Raw genomic sequence first — 23366 nt, forward strand, 5'->3', positions numbered from 1 at the left:
GGTTCCTAAACGGTAATTAAACCGGTACTTTAAAAAAAAAAAAAGAAAACAAGTTTTTATGATTTTTTTTTTCTGAGGCAAACCAACAATATCTAAAAGTTTTCATAATATACAAATAATAAAACAAAAAAATCACATATTATTACACATAATATAAGGCCTAGGTCAAATTTGACCAACAGCATATTAAGCAAGCAGTAGCCTACCGGCAGAAACCCACAAAATAAATAACCCAATGTTTAATTGTGAATATTGTGATATCCTGTTAAGAGTCATTGCATGAGAAAACCAGGCAGTGGTGGGAAGATGGGGGTCGGCCAAATCGGCTCATACTTTGTATATGTGATACAGAAACAATGCATGGAGGAACAAGAGATGTTCAAATAAGATAATAATAATCACAAATAGACTATAGTCACTTCATTAATGACTACAGAAAAGCAGATCAGTGAAAGATTAACAGCATGCAGAGCATGAGCCAAGCTCATATTTAATTTGAGTTATGTAGCCTACAGACCATACAGTCTAATGGTAGACGTCCTACCTAGAGGGATCACACCTCAATCCAGTAGATGGCGGTAAATGCACTAAGCTTGCAAGCTGACAATAAAATTCACATAAAATGAAGAAGAAGCGTTGTCATGACGCCGTATTGTTGTTCACATCAAAACGACCACAAGCCAAGTTAGCTAATTCTAGCTACCTGAACGAGGCGGCAACATTTAGTCAGAATTCAATGGCTTGCCTTATTTCTTAACCGCATCTCACTTAAGCAGTCAGCAGGGTTTAGATTTCTGTACATTTAAGTTGTACTTCACGTCTTTAAAATGGTGAGTGACGTTCATTTTTCAGTAGCGAAGATATCAACATAAAATGAAATAGCTAGCATAGCATAACAGTTAACGTTACAGGAGTTCACACAATATTTAACATTATGGTCTTGAAGTTCCTAAGTAACTGAAACTGGAGAGTCACGTTAACAACATGCAGCGTGAACGTCAATGTAGATAACTTTGTCAAGTTGAACCCATGCTGGAGTTCAACGTCTAGAATCTTTGCTGGTAACGTGGTGCCTCATTTACGCCTCAGTTAACTTACTACATGCACGCACAACACACGACGTTGGTTGCCCGGGTCCCGAAGGGTACTCCAGAAAGCAGGTTTAATGGCTTAACTGGGTATGTGAACCCAGAGTTAACGGTAAACCTGGGATTTCAGTTCCAAAACTAGAACATGTAACTGGGGAGATTATGAAATGCGAAACAAACTTTTATTTAGAAACAGTTGTGGACAGAGTCAGATTGTATGCTTAAAGCCTGAGACAGAGTAGATAGTTTAAAAGTTGAATGTAGATAGTATAATTAATGTTGATAGACCGAAAGTTTAATGGGTGTTGATAGGCAGATTGTTTAATTGATGTTAAATAGTTTAATGGATTAATGAGTGAATGGTTTGAAGAAGAGGAATGGATAGGAAGTTGGTGGGAATGTGCCTTATATCCTTGTAGAATGGAGATACAGAGAGCTGGCTTAGTTGTTCGGTTATTTAAGTGCAAGTTCATCCAGACCACTGTTTTACACTTGTCACATTAACTTTCCTTTTGAGGAACGTCCAATTGCCAAAGAGGCACACATCGTTTGCGCTGTTCACAGTGAGAGGGTGATTATCACAACATGATATCCAATTCATCCCAAAGAAAACAAGTTTTTATAGTTTTCAGCGGAATCCTTAATATAGGCTACACGGGGGAAAAAACATTCTCCATCCCTACTAATGTTACTTATTGTGGTTCAATTACAAGAATAGAATAAAATATGTCTTTAATGTAGCCTACACCGTGGTGGGCTTTTGTCTTTGGCTCATCATACAATGCAGATGGACAGACAGATATCTCAGACATATTGAAGATATCATTAAAAACGTAGGGCCTAGGCTACAGTAGAAATGGGTAAACAGAAAATTTAAATAGGCATAGAGCTCAGTCAGGTATGTGTTGTCACTTAGTTTGATTACGAATGCTGATGGCATTTAGAATAAAACATTTTTTGCCTCTTACCAAACTACAGTATGTGCATCGGTGATTGCTCTCCGATTGGCAGTTTTTGTACGGTGTTGGAGATGCAATGCATATTGGCACTGTGCGGTTCCTGTGCAACTTAATTTCTTTTCCAGGCCATAAACCCGTGAGGATCATTAAAGTGTAGTTTCACCAACTGGCAGATCAGCATCAGCATCACTTATTTTAAAGTTTCCAAATTTGCACTGAAAATGTATTTGCTGACACCCATAGCTTACCCTGATTCCGATGCTGGAGCGTAAAGAAGGTTTAACTTGGCCCAGAGCACAGAACCCATAAAAGAGAAATGACATTTGGGATTCTCAAGGGGTCTATGACCCACTAAATCTGTGACAAGGTAAACTAGTTTAAAGGGTAACTGCACCCTAAAATATATTTTTTGAGCTGTTGATTGATTGAAATTACTCATAAGTGGTGACCTACACTATAGGGCTCGGGATCATGACGTGAAAACTTTGCGAGCGCAGCCATATTGGCAGCTTCACTCCTTAGTTTACTTAGCCTGGCTAACGCCTCCCACTTCTCAAATGAGACGTGGTCTGGCAACCAGACGTTCATTTTCTCGTATTTGAAAAAATGCCCAGATCCGTTCATTGGGCGCCACGGATGTCAATCAAATGCGTCTCTGCATAGCTCTTCATGGTCTTGCTTTCTCCCCTGTTCTGTGATTGGCCTCCAACATCAGGCGAACATGGGGGCGTTAGTTTCCAGACTGCCTTAGCAGCGTGAAAGAAATCACCGCGCAAGGCAGTATGGGAAACCCAGGCTATAGTTTACTATGGATTACTATGGATTTACTCCCGCCTGTGTGTTCCTGTTACTTCGTTTTTGCCTTCTTCGTCGTATGTTGCTGTGTAGTGGGGTGTAACAGTGGCCCATGATCGCAAGAGGAAAATAATTCATCGCTACTATATTTCTGGTCCTTGTCTTCTGCATCTGAATGAATGGATATTACGTTCGGTGCGCTACCAATATGTCGGCGATATTCCTAGAATGCAAGGCGTGTGCCCGAGCCCTATTACCAGGGTTATTATTGACAAAAATCGTGTTTCTCTACAAAAGTAACATTTTGTATGATTTTGTATTGGAGATATTGCTCTCCGCGCCTACAGATTGAAACATGCCATGGCATGTTGGTCCAAAATACTATTGGAACGCTGACGTTGTCCTGCACTTCTCGTCCAACACTATGTCACCGGGTCGTTACAAATTAGGAATGAAACGCCCCAACACCTGCTGCCCTGATTAGCCTACCTGTGATAAGCCAAGCACTCAGAGCCATAGAGAGAGAGAGAGAGTTGCGAAACTCTTTGATGTTGCCGCCTCACGATCAAAAGTTCCAAAAAAACTGTGCTGAATGGCTGAATCGCAGTAGGGTGGGATGTACTTCTGGATGCTGGAAGGTGTAATCAATTAACTCATTGACTACTGACCAAGAGATTGGCTGTAAATAGTTCCAAAAGTCCCATAACGAGGAAATAGCCTGGAAAAAGCGCTGTCATGTTTTCCTATGGAGGTCTATGGGAGTGTCACCACTCTGTTTTATCTACCGCTCTGCATGCACTCATTCCCAGATTGACACGAAATCACCATGGTTGATTGGCTGCAGTAGGGCTGCACTCCCTTCCAAACTGCCCATTTTGAAAGCCTTTTTCAGAAATGTGAAGTGGGTGGAGTTATGGGGTGAAGTTACTCTTTAAGAAAGCGTAATTCAAAGCAGTCAATATGTAATGTCCACTGATTTTTTTTAATTTTTTTAAATACATTAAAGGTGACATAGAATGGAAATTATTTTTTTCTTGGTTTTCATGAATTATGAGAGGTTGTGCATAAACAAAGAGCTATCATGAACATGAATCATGGTTGTGCCCTCCTTCATATGAAAATCTTGAACTTAGAAATAGACACTAAAAAATGGGTGAATTAGAAAAGAGCCCGCTTATGATTTTAGACATCGCAATGCCATTGAAGTTCAATTGGGGTTGCCAAAGGGGGCGCCATTTAGTCAAACAGACCATTTCAATACCCAGCCTAAATATATGGTTTTATTAGTCTTGTAAAATTGCAATTGAGTTTATTTTTTTTAAATCAAAGTTGAATATATACTATTTTAACATCAGAGAACACAGTGCAATACTCAATTCATCCATTCTATGTCATCTTTAATATAGGCTATCCTAAACTTATGTATTACACGGTCAGTGAATTCTTCTCTGCCAAGCAATGTTCCTTAGCAGATGCTCAAGTAATTGCTCTTTTTTTTATTATTATTTTAGCTCTTGAGGAGCCTTGAGAACTTGCTACTTCACCGGTTTTACTCATGGTTTCGACTCTCAGTAGATAATGTCTTCATAAGTCTGCCGTGAACACACACAACTTTAGGTTAACAAACACAGGGTTGATTTAACTAATTGGTAGCGTTTTGGAACCAACAGCTTGGGTTTAGTTGCCGCAGGATCAGACAACCCAGAGGTTAAGTTTTATCTCAGTGTTTGTTGTCTTTCTTTCTGGAATACCACCCTGGTGTGGCCTGTCTTTTGGGCTAGCAGCTATGGTGGTCACAGTGACTGTTTGGCAGCAATTGTTGTTTGCAGTGCTGTGCTATTACTTAACATCAAGTAAGTGGTTCCAAGGTGATGTTGAAGACCTGAAAGATGTGGCTAAACGTTTTGGGTAACCCATTTGGCAAACCTCATAATCTTAACTTTCGATCATTTGTAGCCTCCAAAGAAGAAACCCGGTAAGAAAGGCCCCAAAGGAAAAACACCCACTGTTGTTGATGGCCTGTCTACAGAGGAAATGTCGAAGGAACAGGTTAGTAATAATAGTTTTGTTAATGAGTATGTTTACATGGTCTTTCATAATCCAAGTATTGGCCTATTCCAAATAAGATAACATTAAGAATATGATGTTTACATTATCAAAGTTCTAAACATTCCTTCCGCTACTATGCTGAAATATGTGTCTTCCTCGCCCCAAAATGTAGCCTACCTTCTTCATTCCCAACATCTTTACTTAAAGGGATATTCCGTTTATTCCCATATTGCATTTTTGGAAATAAGCTAATTTTCCACCTCCCCTCGAGCAAAACAATTGATATTTACCTTTTTCCCGTTCATCCGCCGTTCTGTGAGTCTGGCGATACAACTTTTGGCTTCAGCCAAGCATAGATCGAAACAGATTAGACCAGTAGCATCTTGCCTGCTAGCATCATGTTTAAAAGTGATTAAGATTTCCGGTAATTTTCCCATTTAAAACGTGTCTCTTCTCAAGTTAGAAAGTGCAATAAGACCAACAGAAAATGAAACCTGGTGTTTTTCTAGGCTGATTTGACATGGAACTACACTCTCATCTGGCGTAATAATTAAGGCAACTTGCAAACGTACCATGGGTGCAGTGATATCACGCAGCATCTGAAAATAGTCCCCATAGACAACAAGCAGTAGTAGTGCCAGTAGTTTGCAAGTTGCCTTGATTGTTACGCCCATAGACTACAGTCTATGGTTACGCCAGATGAGAGTGTAGTTCCATGTCAAATCAGCCTAGAAAAGCGCCAGGTTTCATTTTCAGTTGGCCTTATTGCACTTTCTAACTTTTGAGGCCTAAGTGTGTGGGCCCTGAATAAATTGACGTGGAATGACCCTGATGTCAAAAAACACCCCCAAGCTCAAAATGGATCACATGACTAGATAGACACCTGGATTTAAAATGACACCTGGATGGTGAAAATCAGCTGAGGATTTTGAAAGTTATGATATTTATAATATGAGGGATTATATGATAATATTATACATTAATTACAATAGAAGTCACGTGACGGAAATGCTTATTATTCACGTTTTTGTTTGTAACTTCATTTTATCAGATATTTATTTGCATGAAATTTGATAGAAGATAGAATTTCAAATGAAATCGTTAAAGCACTATTAATTGTAAATTGATATTTATACATGCTGAAAATGCAAATATCTTTTTTTAGCGTGGAATGTTTACATTTTCCATTGAAAATTACCCTATTGCCACCCAAATCTCACGCATGACAAATAAATGCCCCCATTCCTCTGCCACCCAATAACTCCTTGATCAAGGTATTCAGGAGGTGAGTGTTGTAACGATGGCGACCCCAGGCAATGAAATGTTCAGACGCCAGACGGGCCTATAATCCTGCTACTAACTGAAGAACATCACTGTCAGCAATTTAACCTAAAATGATGAAGAAATGAAGGAGAAAGAGTAAAACGTTTATTGTAAAGAGTCCACAATAGCACTCGTTTACTGACAATAAGGTATAGGTAACACACCCTCTTTACATATTGTAGTATAAGCAACACATTGCAATTAGTGTCAGGAAGCTAACCAAAAAACAAAACAAAACAAATGAATAAATAACCATTCCAATGATTCCAAAGCGGATCAGTTAAGGTAAATTAAGCTAAAAAACCTGCATAGTTTACCTTTAATTGCCAGGTGCTTGCTTCTTTGCATCTGCAGATGTTTCTGCCTCATGCTATTCAGAAACTCCTTATGTCTGGTACAAGAACAAGTACAAGTACAAGAAGGCTCTAGTAACCTGTCTTGTCTTCAAAGGACTACGTTTCGGAACTTGTTGTTCAGCAGAAAGAGACTTTGTGCGAGGAACTGTGGTGGAAGTGGAGATTCCACAAAATCCCTCTACACCCGTTTAAACTGACTGAATTTTCAGTCTCATTAGTTCTTATTAGCTCGCTCATTAGTTAGCTTTCTGTATTTTGTTTTCAGCAGGTATTTTCAAAAAGTAGCTTCACTTTATTTTTATTTATTTTTTTGCCTGTTCTTCAGTCATTTCTGGTATGTATGTATCTTATTATTTCTTGCAGTTCTGCTGCGACATAAAGAACTAGAAAAGCACTCCGAGGCGAGAGCACAGACCTCCACCTGCATTGTTCTTCCTAGGCTGTCATACATTTGAACCTAAACTATTCAGATCGCCACCACGTGGCCATACCATGCCATTACACCACTAAGCCAAATACATAAACGCCTCTGGAATCCCGACGGAATTACGGATCACTCCCAAAATGTATTTGTTTCTTCCTTGGGTCATGTCTGACCTTCCCTGAATTTCATCAAAATCCATTCATTATTTTTTTAGTTATCTTGCTAACAAACAGACAGACAGACGCCGGTCCCCGATGAAAACATAGAATAATGTGTCCATTTTGGACCAAATGATGAGATGGAATAAAATTCCACGTTGCCCAGGCCTACTTTCATATCAAGTCTTTTTACCTTATTATGTTAGACACAGTAATGTAGGCTAATTTGAAATAATGTAAACTAAACTATATTACTATTATATGTGGTTAATGTTGGAAAAGGCTGTATACAAGGGAGTATCTTAATCTGAATATTGTCTTAACCAGGTTAATATTGGAATATTAATGTCCATGTAAACATACTCATTGAGTATGTGACTTCACTTAAAGTATTTGTTTTCTTCTCTGCTGTTTTGTGATTTGTTTTACTACTCTTCAGTGTTATGCATAACATACAGTACACTGATTCAGATAGATTAATGCTGAAACATAAAATGTGCACTGATGCAGATGAATTAATGTTGAAAGTTACATGTATCTTACAGTTGGAAGAACACATTGTCCGCCTTCGAGAGGAGTTGGACAGAGAGAGGGAGGAGCGCAATTATTTTCAGCTGGAAAGAGACAAGATACATACCTTTTGGGAGATCACTAAAAGGGATTTAGACGACAAGAAAGCTGAACTGAGGAACAGAGACAGGGAAATGGAGGAGGCAGAAGAGCGACACCAGGCTGAAATTAAGGTAGGGCTGCTTGATTATGGCAAAACTCATGGTCATGATTATTTAGTCGATTTCGAGATCCCAATGGGCTACGTGCACGAAAGGCTCTCTGTGGTGTTTTTTTTTCCGGTTGAGCCAGGTGTGTTTGAACCTGCCGCTATTGTTAATGTAATTAGTGTCTACATGGACCCGATTGTGCGTTACACCTACTGAATCAGCACATTATGATAAACAAGAATGTATGCATTTGTTAAAATTGTTATATTATTGGGCAAACAAGATGTTCAGTGAAGATGTAAGAAGTTAACGCTTGAGGATGTAAGGAGTTAACGTTCCACCGGAAATAAATTAGCTACTGGAGGAGCCTTATGTGCACGTAGCCTATTATTTAATGTAAGCTCCTATAGTGCCTAATGTGTCTTCTCCTCATACACACACGTGCCGCTTTTAACCTGCAACTGTGTGCCGCACAGCAACAAATAATAGTAGGCTAATGTTTAGTTGATTTGCTGTCTTGTCTTGCACTTCAAGTTTGTGTTGCCTACCTAGGCTATCAAATTCCGTTCATTTATTTTAGGCCTACATTTCTAAAATAAGCTACACTATTGATTGGAAAACTTTTACATCTTCAGTGAGTTCCTTCTTGGTAACTATTTCATTTTATTAATGTAGTGCTCCTTAATTGAAGAAGTCCCGCACATTGTCCATCTTCCTCAATAAGTATCACTGGTAACTAGGGTTGGGTACCGACCCCTGTACTTTTACCGGTACCGACCGAATCACGTCGGTATTACCGGGTATTGCTTCACGTGAAATTGAACGGTGCTAAATTTCGGTACTTTCATGTGCATCAGGAGTGGAGTGCGCCATCTGACGTCATGTCTGAGTGTAGGCTAACGTTATGTCTCAAAAACTAAAGTGAATAGGCTAACTTAATATGCACCATTTAAGCCTGCATGTAGCCTATTGCACCAAGAGCAAGCACAAATGAATCAAAATAGTAGGCCTATCCCTGGTAAGAAGTTAAAATAAAACTGAGAGTTGACTGCACCCATCTTCTGAATCGCGAGTGAGCAGGATCCATTCAAAACGGTAAAACAGGACTTTAAATAGTTCAAAGCATATGTGACAGAAAAATGTTTGAATGCTATTGAAATGTATCATGGCTAGATGATAATGATGTCTTAACAGCATTAATAATATCTAGGCTATTTGCCATATACTCGCTGTATTTGTCGTGACAACAGCTCTAAGGATATTGCCCGTAGCCTTTGCTTTTGCTGCGCTGCTCCAAGCAGACGCAGTCAGCAGAGATGGTCATAACAAAATTAGAAACTATGTCCTAACCGCGATGCTAGCAAACATTAACGATACAATTCGTTAAATGTAATTCATTGCTGTCAAGAGTGTCCTGACAGCAACGCGAGCAGCGCGATGTTTTGAGAGAACTTTTGTTGTTGGCATACGGTTTCTATTTTCTCTGTCGCTCGCTTTTGCTTGAAATATGACTCATTAAAACGGCATATTTAACGGATTCACTCCCCCGATGCAATGCTATAATTTGATTATACACGTTGTTGGCCCTCGCAACAGTTTGCTGGTTAGCCTACACATACAGTTAACCTGACAGACAGACTATGCGTAGCGTTTCATGGTGGAACAATGCGCTGCATCAAGACGCGCTATAAGTTCAAATTCAAGATGGCATGGAATGTTTTATTAGTCAAAGGATAACCGAACGACCAAACTCGCCAGCCTACTACTCATGTTAAAAACTGACTGAAACGAAGTAATTTAAACAACAGAACTGGTAAGGAGTGGATAATAATCTACCCAGATAGCAAAATGTATTTGGCTCGGATCCGCCAGGGATTCCCAAACTGTGGAACGCATACCACCTAGGTGATAGCCTATGCGAGATGAAAAGGGCTATGGGGGAGAGGTGTTAAAAAATGAACTTTTAAAATAGTTTGTAATTAATTAATGAATAAATGAATAACTTCTAAACCATTTGTACTCTATAGTAGGCTATGTTTTCATTAAAAAGGGGCGGCTTATTAAACATGATGCCTGGCATACCGCTGACCTAGGCTATTGTTAAATTGCACAAAACAAAGATGGAATGATTGCTTTTTTCATGAACATGGCCTAAAATAGCTAAATCATCATATAACCCAATGGACTAATTATTTGTTCTATATGTTTGGGTTTGATGGAGTCTGTTTAAAAAACTTTCACTATCCATTGTTCATGTTCATACTTAAGAAATGAGAGGGGTTTGTATTGTGTTAAAAACATTCTCAATGTATAAATTTGATTTTGTGCAACTTGCAGTTGATACAAACAAGGTGTTACAGATTCAGTAAGGGTAAGGTACCGAAAAAAATACCGTTGAATACCGACACCGAACCTCAGGCACCGGCACCGGTACCGATATCGGTTCAAATGCGATAGGTACCCAACCCTACTGGTAACCCTTACATTGTCCGACACACCTGTGAAAAGTGCTTTTGGACTGAATTAATGTTGTGCTCACCAAAAGCCAAAGCATTTTCTATTATCTCAAAGATTTTCTTTGACTTAGTTTGTCCAGTTTTTTGGGCATTTATTTTATCAAATAGCATAAAAAACAATGAATTGTATCTATTTTCCTTGGACTATGTGCGACTATTTTCAGTTAGCCTAAAACCACTACTGTAATGATCATACAATATTCAGTATTACTGTTGGCATCTAGGTGGTCATTCCTGGTCCATGCTCTGACAATAGCTCTGACACGGAATGTATATGGAGAGCAATAAAAAGGTAGCTTGAAGTTGTGGCAGCACAAGGAATATATTGGGTGCACCTTAATTGTGTGCTGGTGCATCTAAATGAAAGAGTTGGGCGCCCCAGTGCAACCAATGCAAAAAGTTAGTCTGGAGCCCTGTGTACTAAGTTTTGACCTCATACATCAAAGACTTGAGATATGAACTTTCCTGTTTGCCAGCTTCAGAACTGATTTCAGTTGGTCATGGGTGAACTCTTTCGAAAATCCTCTCTGTAACTTATGTGAGGAATGTTCTGGAGACCATGTACATCAAGTTTCGTTAAGACTGGACAACATCAGTTTCGCTTTCACTAAAATCAAAATTATGGCCAAGGTCCATTCTGGCTGAAATTGACATCATAGGATGCGTTGAACTTAACTGGATCCAAGGATTCTTACAGCACCTAATTTTAAAAGTAACATGCACTAAAGCAATGCCCAAATGCCTTGACTAATTGCAGCGCTCCCTAGTGATCAAAGGGCACCAGATTTCTTGTGCATCCTCTCATTGGAGTCTCGAGTTCATGTACCAAGTTTGGTTTTCGATATGTAAAAGTGTTCCTGAGATATGACCTTACTTCCTGTTTGGCAGCTACACCGGCGATTTCATTTGGCTGTGATGGGCAAATGCTTTCAAAAATCAAAAATCCTTCTGGTAACTTTTGTGAGGCTTGGTGTGGGAATCATGTAAGTCAAGTTTCGTGAAGATCGGACAAAATGTGTGACCCGTGAAGTTAATTTAACTTCCAATAAAATCCAATTTGGTGGTTCCCAAATTACGATATTATTCCAAAAGTTCTTGGGGCAGGGGCTACCGGAAAATTGGGGAACTGGGATGAAGAAGAAGAATTAAACTTAAGAAGAACAATAGTGTGCTGCTTTGTGTGTGTGTACAGTGCATAAAATCCATTTTAGAAGACTGGTCTATTTTTTTCAGCTTATTTTCAGCAACTGAACGCTTCAGTTACACGCCTGGTGTAGCTCACCTTTAAGAGATATATGCTTATAAATTGCACAAATAGTAGATAGATACATTTTGCAAATATGTTTATCTTTATACAGTATTTTTGTTTCTCAGAATAGATTTGCTGGTTGGATTTTTCCTCATTGTTTTCATTGTGAGATTACAATAAATCACCAGAACACGGTGGAGGGCACTGTATGTGTTCCCTGCCTGTAGGAGTGACTAGTATAATGACCGACTCTATACTCTCCTCATGACTGTTCCTTGTAGTTCTGTGAAAATTCTCAGTTTGACTGTATTCTGTTGTTGTACAGGTCTACAAACAGAAAGTAAAGCACTTGCTCTATGAACACCAAAACAGTGTCTCAGAGCTCAAAGCAGAGGGAGTGGTGGTAACCAAAGTCATGCAAGAAGAATATTCAGAATTGGAGAGTGAATTGCTAAAAGAAATGAAATCTCTGAAGATGAACTTGAGAGATCATGAGCTGTCCAAACAAAGCCTCATAAAGAGCATAAAACTGGTTTGTAAATCTAGATTTTTGTTGACTTTCACTTTTTGTTGACTTGCCTTCATTGTCATTGTAACGTCTTACATGCCACTGTAATTATGTTAAACCTTTCACAGAAACATGAAGAGGAGATAACCGATATAAGGAACGACTGTGAAAGGCTTGTTAGAGGTGTGGTTGTCACTTGTTCTGTTGAATTAAAACTGAGAAGTATTTACACTTTCTTTCCAGTAAAGGTGTATAGAAGTAATTTTGGGGGACTAATTGCACAGTGCACATACATTTCAGGCAATATGCCAATTTCATACTAAAACATATGTTTTATGTATTATGTAGAAATTGAGTCCAAATATGAGAAAAAGATGCAGATTCTGCGTCAGGAACAAGACCAAAGGCGGAAAACTGAAAACCACGCTCTTGAGGAGAATAAAAATGCTCAGATCAGTACTCTGATGAAGAACCATGAGAAAGCCTTCAGTGACATGAAGAACTACTATAATGACATAACAATTAATAATTTAGCCCTTATCAACTCACTGAAGGTAAGGTAATCAATTTGTAATTGTGGGTGGTGTTGGATCCAATTCAAATTCACTCAATTGTGTTTCTACTTGATTGTAGTAAACTTTGTCATAGGACCCCATCAGTCTCTGTTTGTATGTATAGGAACAAGTAGAGGAGATGAAGAAGAAGGAGGAACGCCTAGAGAAGGAGATGGCTGAGGTGCAACTACAGAGAAAACGTTTGACAGAACCCTTGCAAAAGGCGAAGGAGGATGTAGCTGAACTCCAGAAAAAGCTGGCTAACTATGAGAAGGATAAGGCCTCTTTAACGGTACATGCACAATAGCTCACTCATTGACATAGAAGTCCTGAATAAACATATCCTGCAGGCTACTATGCAGCTCTTTTAGTTTAATATTTTACGGTTCCACTTTAATTAACCAATTTCATTTATCTTGACACACCTATTCTTTAAAGCTCCCGTGTGTAGTTTAAAGCAATCTATTAACCCTTAGAGCCTGATTGATTGCGTCGAAAACACCCCCATTCTTCTCTGTTACATTACGAACAATTATTAGTAGCAGCAAGATTTATTGCACGAAAGTAGGCCTGTTCAATGAATCAATTTTAAACCGTAATCGCGATTGTCCTAAATACATAATGTTAAAAACGTGAAATCGTAAAATCGATTTTTCACTTTAACTTGGGTAAATCCCAAAGGGATTGCTTCTTTTTTGTTTACAAGAGGTTTACAAGAAAAGCCAGATGGCAAAAGTTCCATGTTGTTGGATTGTACTGCTGTTGTTGTGCAATGTTTTAGAATATATTTCGTCACAGTTTTTGTCAGAACAAATCATCCGTACACCATTATGCGTTGAAGGTGCTGTAGGAAACTGTAGCATTGATGTATTTTGACTTCTGAGTAAATGAGGCAGAAAATGAATAAGTTATGTTTTTGTCAGGGTGCCAAGGCTCATCTGAAAGTTGCTGACAAAAATATGAAGGACCTCAAGTGGGAACATGAAGTACTTCTGCAGAGTTTCAATAAGGTGAGAAGCCAAACATTATTGCAATCTAACCACCTCACTGATTTTGGACAGGGAAGGAAAAACAATTTTGCTGGATTACCACAATTGAGCCCTCCTCCAAGAGAGCTTAGTTTCTGGAAGTAAGTCAACTTTATTCTTTATTCAGGGGAACTTGACTGAGCATTAAGCTCTTTTTTCAGAAATGCCCTGAAAAAGTAATTTTTAACAAGTAATAATTAACAAAAATGCAGGTAACACCAAAAAAAAAAAAGGAAAAAACATACACAAACTAGAAAAGCACTCAGAGAGCGCAGACCTCCGCCTGTATTGTTCTTCCTAGGTTGCCATACATTTGAACATAAACTATTCCGATCGCCACCACGTGGCCTTACCATGCCATTACACCACTAAGCGTAACACATAAACGGCTCCGGAATCCCGACGGTGTTACGGATCAATCCCAAAATGTAATCATTTCTTCCTTTGGTCATGTCTGACCTTCCCTGAAAATTTCATCGAAATCCATCCATTACTTAGAGAGTTATCTTGCTAACAGACAGACAAATAGACAGACAAACAAACAAACAGACAAACATACGCCGGTCCCCGATGAAAACATAACCACCTTGGCGGAGGTAACAAACAAGACAAAAGATGCCAGATGGAGCAGCGTAGTCGCCAGCGTACCCATGACCCCAAGACAAACAACAAATAACAAGTAATAAAATAAATAAGTAAAAGACATAAAAAAAAACAAAAAAAATCCATGTTAACTTTGTTCAACTGCATGCAAAGACATGTCGTGCATATGATCTTGAAAAGTCCAACAGTCAGTTACTGGGCTGTAGCTTGATGCTCTTAATAATATTAAGTCCATGGGCAATGGGCAGTGGGCGATTGATTCTCCTGGCAAGAAAATGCTGTGCTCTTGAAACCGGCAAGGTCACGTCGGAAGCACAGATCAGTCCTCTGCAACTTCTCCAGGCAGACGTCAGATAAGGCTGCACAGAGCTCCAGGTCGCATTAGAAGCACAGAGCAGTTCTCCGCAACTTCTCTAGTCAGACACTGGACAGGCTGCACATAGTTCCGGCAGCGTTGCTGGTCACCTGGACAGCTCTGGAAGGGTGTCAGAAAGCAATGGCAAGCGATCTCTCAGCACAGACAAGCAACTCGATGGACCCGTGACATGTCTGAAGACAGCGCTAAGTCCAGTGTAGCAATCCTGGTATCAACAGAGCCACTGCCAATGATGACCTAAGTTAACTCTTCAGCTGAACAGACAGCGACAGACAACAAAAGGACAAAACAAAAACATTCACAAATAACATTTATATATTGGGAATATCTTTAACTATATTATATTATATATATAATATCCAGTTATCCAATAATATACAGTGCCCTCCATAATTATTGGCACCCCTGGTTAAGATGTGTTCTTTATCTTCTAATAAATTCATTTTTTTTTCCAAATAATATAGGACCACAATTAAAAAAAAACGTAAAATCCAACCTTTAATACAAGTGCATTTATTTAGAAGGAAAAAAATCCCACATTAAGAGATAATTATTTTACATCAAATCATGTGTGCCACAATTATTGGCACCCCTGATGTTAATGCTTTGTACAACCCCCTTTTGCTAATAAAACAGCACCTAATCTTGTCTTATAATGTTTCACAAGATTAGAGAAAACAGAAAGAGGGATCTTCGACCATTCCTCTTTGCACAAAATCTCCAAATCATCCAACGAGCTGGGTTCTCTCCTCTGCACTCTCCTCTTCAGCTCACCTCACAGGTTTTCAATGGGGTTGAGGTCTGGGAACTGAGATGGCCATGGTAGGAGCTTGATAAGGTGTTTGGTGAACCATTTCTGTGTAGACTTGGTCATATGTTTAGGGTCATTATCTTGCTGAAAGACCCAGTGACGACCCATCTTCAGCTTTTGGGCAGAGGCCACCAGATTCTGATTTAAAATGTCCTGGTATTTCAAAGCATTCATGATGCCATGCACCCTAACAAGGTTCCCAGGCCCTTTGGAAGAGAAACAGGCCCACAGCATCACCGATCCTCCCCCATACTTCACAGTGGGCATGAGGTGCTGTTCTGCATACTCATCTTTTTGTTACGCCAGACCCACTTAGAGTGTTTGTTGCCAAAAAGCTCTAACTTTGTCTCATCTGACCAAAGCACACGGTCCCAGTTGAAGGCCCAGTACGGCTCCAGACGTTTGTGCTTATGATTTTGAGTGAGAAAGGTTTTTTTCCGTGCATGCCTCCCAAACAACTTGTTGGCATGTATATAGCGCCTGATGGTTGTTTTGGAGACTTTGTGACCCCAAGATGCAACCATTTGATGCAATTCTGTAACAGTGCGTTTTGGAGATTTTTTTTATTTCTCTTACCATCCTCCTCACTATGCATGGTGGCAAAAAATAAACTTGCGTCCTCTCCCAGGCTTGTTTACCACTGTTCCAGTTGTTTTAAACTTCTTAACGATTCCTCTGACCATAGATATGGGCAGGTGTGCGAGTGGTTATTTTCTTGTAGCCATTGCCTTACTTGTGAAGGTCGACACACATCTGCCTTACTTGAACAGTGTGTTCCTTTGTCTTTCCCATGTTGAAGAGAAATGACCTCTGTGTCACGTCATATTTATAGCCCAGGGAAACAGGATGTTCCGAATTACTAAATAAATGTTCCTACATACTCTGATTGACTTTGTAAACTATGACAGAAATGACAGAAATACTTTAATAATTACATTTATTTCCTAGGAATTGTTTGGGGTGCCAATAATTGTGGAACAGGTGATTTCTCAGTCAGGGATTTTTTTCCCCCACCTTAAAATTCACTTGAGTTGAAGGTTACATTTTTCTAAAATTTTCAGTGTGAGAGTATTCTTCTACAATAAAAATTCTATTTATTTTAAGGCTTTTAACACATCTTAACCAGGGGTGCCAATAATTGTGGAGGGCGCTGTATATATATATATACACACACACAGTGACACACTCCTCCCCGCACTAGGGAAAGTCAGGGAAAACTCATGACTTAGAATGGGAACCCTGATGGGAGCAGTATTCTAATTACTGGACAACAGGCACTGAATTGATTAGTTAACTGAATACTCTGATGACAAAGTGCTTTCACACATAACCTCCGGAGATTTGTTACCTGGACATGCTACACGGACATCACACGCACATTACAGAATACTTCAGCCGGTTGCACCAGCTGAACGTAAGTTTCATCTTAGCTTAGTTTGAACTTAAACTGGCACTACATTGAAGTTTACAAGCTACTAAAATTTAACGGGTTGCACCACACAAAATAGTTTCGACGTAACGCTAAGTTGACTGAAAGCTACACACTAACATACACCCCCCTTCCCCTAGGTGTATTTTATTCCATACAACAACGTAATTGCAGAGGGAGTCAAACAAATCCGGCTTTATCATACAACGTTGCCGGGAACGTTAACGTTAACAATGCAAATGTTGAGAATCTGTGATGCTTGGTGTGAATTTTAACCGAAGGTTCTTCGTTTCGTTCACACATAGCTCATTAACATAATAGCCGGAGGTAACACTAGGTAGGGGGGAGTGTAAATGGGGGTCCAAATGTCCGGTTAAGTGATTCACACATGCAGGCCAAGCGTGTAACCTCCGCACTTAGAGTAAGGCATGTGAAAACAATTCATTTTATAAAGTTTCTTTACACTTGAACAGAGATGTGTTTATCGGTAGGCATTGGTAGGCATCCATGTTCTCCATGTTGCAGTCAGTGGTGAAAATAAGTGGTTTCCTTTATGCCTGTAAGCTTTATTGTATAGCCTTTTCTAAGATGATGGTCTTAGCATTTTAATTGTTGTTTATGTCTAGTGAATATTAAAACCCAAAGATGATCTAGAAATAAAGCCCAGGTTGATTAATCCTTTAGGAAAAACAAACTGAATATTCTGCTATACTCTTTAGGTCCAAGCAGAACGAGATGAACTTTATCAGAAATTCACCAAGGCTATCCAGGAGGTTCAACAGAAAAGTGGCTTTAAGAACTTGCTGCTGGAGAAGAAATTAGGAGGCCTAATTGAAACCCTGGAAAAAAAGGAAGCCCAGCTCAATGAAGTTCTGTCAGCATCTAATCTTGATCCCACTGCTGTCAGTGTGGCAACCCGCAAACTTGAGGTATGTTCCATAAACTTGTTCAGAGTCATTCTGTGTGATTTCCTCAAAGATTACTCAGACCAGCTTCATCAGCTCATTACTGTATGTACTGTACAAAAAACAGCTTACCAAAGAACTTGTCATGACATGCCTATCCTGTTGCCATCACGTAGTCTTCTCTCCATGTGCTTGACATTGATTGGTTTGTTAAGTTGTGCATCAGATACTTGAATGGAGAAAGATGATTGAACAGATTGATTTTGTTGCCACTGTATTATAAAGTCATTCCTTTTAGCACCAACACCAACTTCAGACACAGTAGCCTACTTGAGGTTAAATTTAAATTGGCTACACTGCAAAAAATAAAATTAACCAAGTGTTATTCATCTTATATTAAGAACAAAAAACCAATGTTGTATTATTTTACTGTATGTGTTAAGATACTTACCTAGTGTTCTCTCGAAAGATCATTTTGATTTAATTTAAGACTTTTACTTATTTGAAGAGTCTTACTCAATGCACTGCCAGAAAGATTTGCTTGTTTTCAGGATGATATGTCTTAAAGGAAGTCAAACTCTTCTTAATTTAAGTCAAATGATGTTATGGGAAAGTCTCTTTACTACAAACAATACCAACTAGATTTTATGTTCAACTGGTTAATTTTTATCAGATAAGCAGTTTTTACAGTGTAATGATTATCCTCATTGTGCAAACGTGATATTGTTGTGGACAGGTAAGGAGTGACATAAAGAATTCCTATTAGGCTTGGCAACTCTCTTGTGTCTCCTGACAAATGCTGATTCCATTTAACATATTTTATTGTCAAAAAGATAAAATACATCCATCCACCGAGGCAGGCAATGGAAAAGAGTGCATGAACAATGTGCAAAGGATGCAATAAAGTGTGTTGTTTCCATTTAAAATAATACAAGAATACGGTCAATAGAAAATATGCTCTCCCTACTCACCCCTCTCTATTGTAATACCTATGCCCAGGTGCATGCATTCATTCATTACTACACCAATGCCCACGTGACTTCAAGTACCAATACAAAACATTTAAAAAGCATTAAACTGTAAAAATATTTTTTGTGAAATTTACAGTAAATCACTGGCAATAACGCCAGTTGGAGTTGTGTTTCTTACAGCTTTTAAATGAATACATTCTGTATAATACTGTTTATCATTTACAGCAACAACCAGTGACTTCTTTGCTTTACAATACTTTATTGACAAAGTAGTCAATATAGTTAAAAAAAAAAAAAAAAAACCTGCATACTAGAAGTACTGTAAAATGCATCTGGTTTTTTTTTCATTAAATGCTTTTTCACTTCTGTTATTCCCTGGAGTTCGTAGGCTAATCCATAATGATGACTGAGATCATGAAGGTTCAGAGTTGAACTTCATTCATCAATAAGAGATGTAAAATGGTTTTCCTGTGTATGAGCATAATTAACCCAGATGAATTAAGAATGGATTTCAATTTAAACTGTTGTAGAAAACTTTAATCAAACGTTTTACTTCAATTCAGGAAACATTGGACACAAAGAATAATACCATTAAAGACTTGCAATATGAGCTTGCTCGGGCCTGTAAGGTGAGTTCACTCAAGTGTAATAGTAAAATAGTTTATTAATAGTTTCTGTGTAAGAAATAAAATTGAGTAAAAATATCCTACGATCATCATTGTATCCTTCCAGTTTCAACAATTATATTTACAAAACTGTTTTTGGATGGTTAACACCACACTAGTACCAACATTGAAGGTTAAGTGAACCTTGATTTTATCCTTACATTGACATCATTCTATGAAGTTGTATTATCATTGCACCTTTTTTTTTGTATCATTTCAGGCTCATAACGACTTGTTACGCACATCTGAAGCGAAGCTGGTCAATTTTGGGATTCCTGTGGCCCAGCTTGGCTTCAAGCCTTTGGAGTGCAGTCTCAACCGCTTGACACTTGGTGCAGGTCCTTCAGGACTGGTGTCAGCAAATATTCAAAGAGGGGATGTAGCACCAAGGGCAACACTTCCACCTCTGAAATGACTCATGTTGAATTTTATCCCAACATAGAGATACATTATAAACTTATTTACTGGCTCCTTTCCATTTGTGCAATCAGCAGTCAAGATCTGGACCTCTCAATCCTTGAATCATCATGCAGTTTTCACGAGTTTCATGAACATTTTAAAAATTGTTTTGCATTAAAAACAGCAATTGCAAATCAAAGCTTACTGCATTTTTTTTTTATTATTACTATTTATTATTCAGATGATGTGTTTAACATAAACTTTAGAGCAAGTGACCTTTTATATGGCATAACAATTCAGTCTGTATAACATTTTGACAGCCTAAAATGCATGGACTGAAACTGGTTTAATTGCATTTAGGGCGTGAACCATGACCATAACAAAATAAGTAATGAGATGCCAGGTTCATGGTTCAAACGGGTTGTTCTTATGTTTCCTAATTGACCATGGGAGTGTTTTGGGTGTAAAATCATTAATTAAACCAAAAGTGACATCTGCCATTTCCTTTAACAGCAAGGAGTGCAAAATCTAAATCGTGTGTGTGACAAATGAAGTATACTTCGCAGCACTCACATAGAATTTGAACTCCTAGGCAATGACAAGACAATTTTGTACTTACAGTATTTACTTTCACCACTGACTGACAAGGGGTTACAATTTTAAAACAACCTCAGACTCTGATGAAGATGTTACTACATTGAAACGTTAGCTAGTGATGTTTTGCATCACCAAATAAAGATTAAAGAAGACATCTCAGTTGCACCGGCAGCACATAAAACCCTTACTGTCAATACGAAACAACATTTTAAAAATGTAGATCTCACTGCAATAACGGTGTTCTGTCTGATCGTGGTCTAAATGAGCAACTGTCAAAGTCCTTACAGGCAAGTCCCACCACTTGGTGGCCATCTTGGTAATGGCTTCAGGCAGTTATTATTACCTCCGCCAAGGAGGTTATGTTTTCATCGGGGACAGGCGTTTGTTTGTTTGTCTGTCTGTTTGTTTGTTTGTCTGTCAGTTTGTTAGCAAGATAACTCAAAAAGTAATGGATGAATTTCGCTGCCCATTGCCCATGGACTTAATATTATAGCCTACTGTTTTAAGAGCATCAAGCTACAGCCCAGTAACTGACTGTTGGACTTTTCAAGATCATATGCACGACATGTCTTTCCACGCAGTTGAACAAAGTTAACATGGATTTAGTTCTTTTACTTATTTATTTTATTACTTGTTATTTGTTGTTTGTCTTGGGGTCATGGGTACGCTGGCGACTACGCTGCTCCGTCTGGCATCTTTTGTCTTGTTTGTTACCTCTGCCAAGGTGGTTATGTTTTCATCTGGGACCGGCGTATGTTTGTCTGTTTGTTTGTTTGTCTGTCTGTTAGCAAGATAACTCTCTAAGTAATGGATGGATTTCGATGAAATGATTACATTTTGGGAGTGATCCGTAATTCCGTCGGGATTCCGGAGCCGTTTATGTGATTCGCTTAGTGGTGTAATGGCATGGTATGGCCACGTGGTGGCAATCTGAATAGTTTAGGTTCAAATGTATGACAACCTAGGAAGAACAATAAAGGCGGAGGTCTGCGCTCTCTGAGTGCTTTTCTAGTTTCTGACTGTTTTGCCCTTATTAACACATTGAGTGCCAAAAACGCATTATTGAGGTGATAGCTCCTATGCGTTGAATGCCAAAAATACAATATTGCGTTTGTAGCTTTTAAAAAGATAATAATATTAAAGAAAATAGACACTCCAACAAACATTATCTGCAATTTTGGTAACTCTATGAGAAATGATATAGATGACGATAAAAAACTCCTGAAAACAAACTCGGGACATTTTATTTTATTATTATTATACCTTTATTTAACCAGGGAAGAAAGTCACATTGAGATAGGTACTGTATCTCATCCACAAGTGAGCCCTGGCCAAGGTAGCAGCACACAATTAACATAATATAGACAAAGTAAAAATAAATACATAAAACAACAACACACACATACACTAACACACACATGCGTTGGTGCATTAAAAAAAGCAGTTTTTCCAAACTCTGTCTTAATTGATGGAACATTTAAGAGAAAATGTCTACTTGAACGCAGATACCCTTGACTATTGATAATGAATAGACAAGACATACAGAGGGGAGCTGGCCAACTATGGCCTTGTACACAAGTATAAGCTAATCATCATCATCATCAACCGTTTTTTATTCAGGAAAAATTGACTGAGCATCAAGCTCTTTTACAGCAATGCCCTGAGTCACAAAACATATAACAACAATAATCAAAATAATAAAACAAGAAAAAGGAAAAGATACAAAAAGCAAATAATTAAACTGACACAAAATAGCCAGGTGCCAGACAGAGCGGCGTATTCGCACAGCGTTCCTGTACAGACATCAAGACAGACATTAGACAACCACTACAAACATAGCGCATTTCACGTGCACAGAACCCATACACAGACAGTGCCGAACGGAGTGGCGTAATCGCCAGCGTACCCGTGGCAACAAAGAACAAACAAATTTACAAAATAACAAGACACAAGACAAAAGATGCCGGACGGAGCGGCGTAATCGCCTGCGTACCCGACGGACACCAAGACATACATACAAAGACATAGTCCTACAAAGACAGACACAACAATTAACATATAATAAAATAACATGGATTAAGATATAAGACAGACAAACAAACACAAATCAAATAAATAAATAATAAAAGCAAACAAAATGAGAAAAGTCCACGCCAACTTAGTCCAAATCGACTGCATCAGTAGACGGCCGAGAAAAGTCCCAGGGCAATAGATGTTGCACAGTCCCGTAGCTAATCAGACCAACCCGGCGGAATTCGCTAGGCAGAGCGCAGGCAGGCCGTCTGGAGAACACCAGAAGCTGAGGCACAAGCAGCAGAAGCACCCAGCAGCCTGAAGTCGAGAGCGACCCTGCAGGTCAGCAGCATTTTGTCCCTGGCCTCCAACGTTAGCGCTGCTCGATCCAGACAGGCAGCAGCTCGATCGGCAGTCGCGGCAGCAACGCCCGCAGTTGGTAGCCTATCGATCGCCCGCGGTTGGTAGCCATATGGTCCTCAGCTCAGCTGTCCTGATCAGACGGTGAGGTGCAGCGCACGGATGGAGGACCTTCAATGCTTGGACCTTCTCAAAGGTGGGGTGGGAGATCTTTGGAGCATGCTCTCTGGAGCATTTTTTAACATATTGCATGAAATACTCTTCACATCCCCATTGCAACCAATTATTTAAAAGTTTTGACAGTCTAGAACAAACAATCCAGGAAAAACACTATCCAATCATACTGAACTGACTGTTAATGATGATTGGATTCTGATGCATCTATCAAACTGCAATCTGCTCCTCCCTTCCGCTCGTGAACAAGCACTACACGTTCCTGTACTCTGGAGGCGTTGCTTCAGGGGGGAAGTCTGAAGAAAGGGGTTGGGACTTTTGACCTGTGTATTTTCAA

At 39.0% G+C, this 23366-nt stretch overlaps 1 protein-coding gene across 1 annotated transcript; it reads left to right on the plus strand.

The window, feature by feature from the left end:
* The first annotated feature begins 649 nt into the window (after positions 1–649).
* gas8 (growth arrest-specific 8) lies at positions 650–20072 on the plus strand. The gene is made up of 11 exons (XM_062549135.1): positions 650–830; positions 4799–4891; positions 7698–7895; positions 11962–12168; positions 12273–12327; positions 12493–12698; positions 12823–12990; positions 13622–13708; positions 17665–17874; positions 19385–19450; positions 19707–20072. Exons 1-11 carry the CDS (start codon positions 828–830, stop codon positions 19899–19901), a joined length of 1488 nt encoding a protein of 495 aa, XP_062405119.1. The 5' UTR covers positions 650–827; the 3' UTR covers positions 19902–20072.
* The last annotated feature ends 3294 nt before the right edge of the window (positions 20073–23366 follow it).

The sequence above is a fragment of the Sardina pilchardus genome, chromosome 11, assembly GCF_963854185.1.
Source record: "Sardina pilchardus chromosome 11, fSarPil1.1, whole genome shotgun sequence".
NCBI classification, from domain to species: domain Eukaryota; kingdom Metazoa; phylum Chordata; class Actinopteri; order Clupeiformes; family Clupeidae; genus Sardina; species Sardina pilchardus.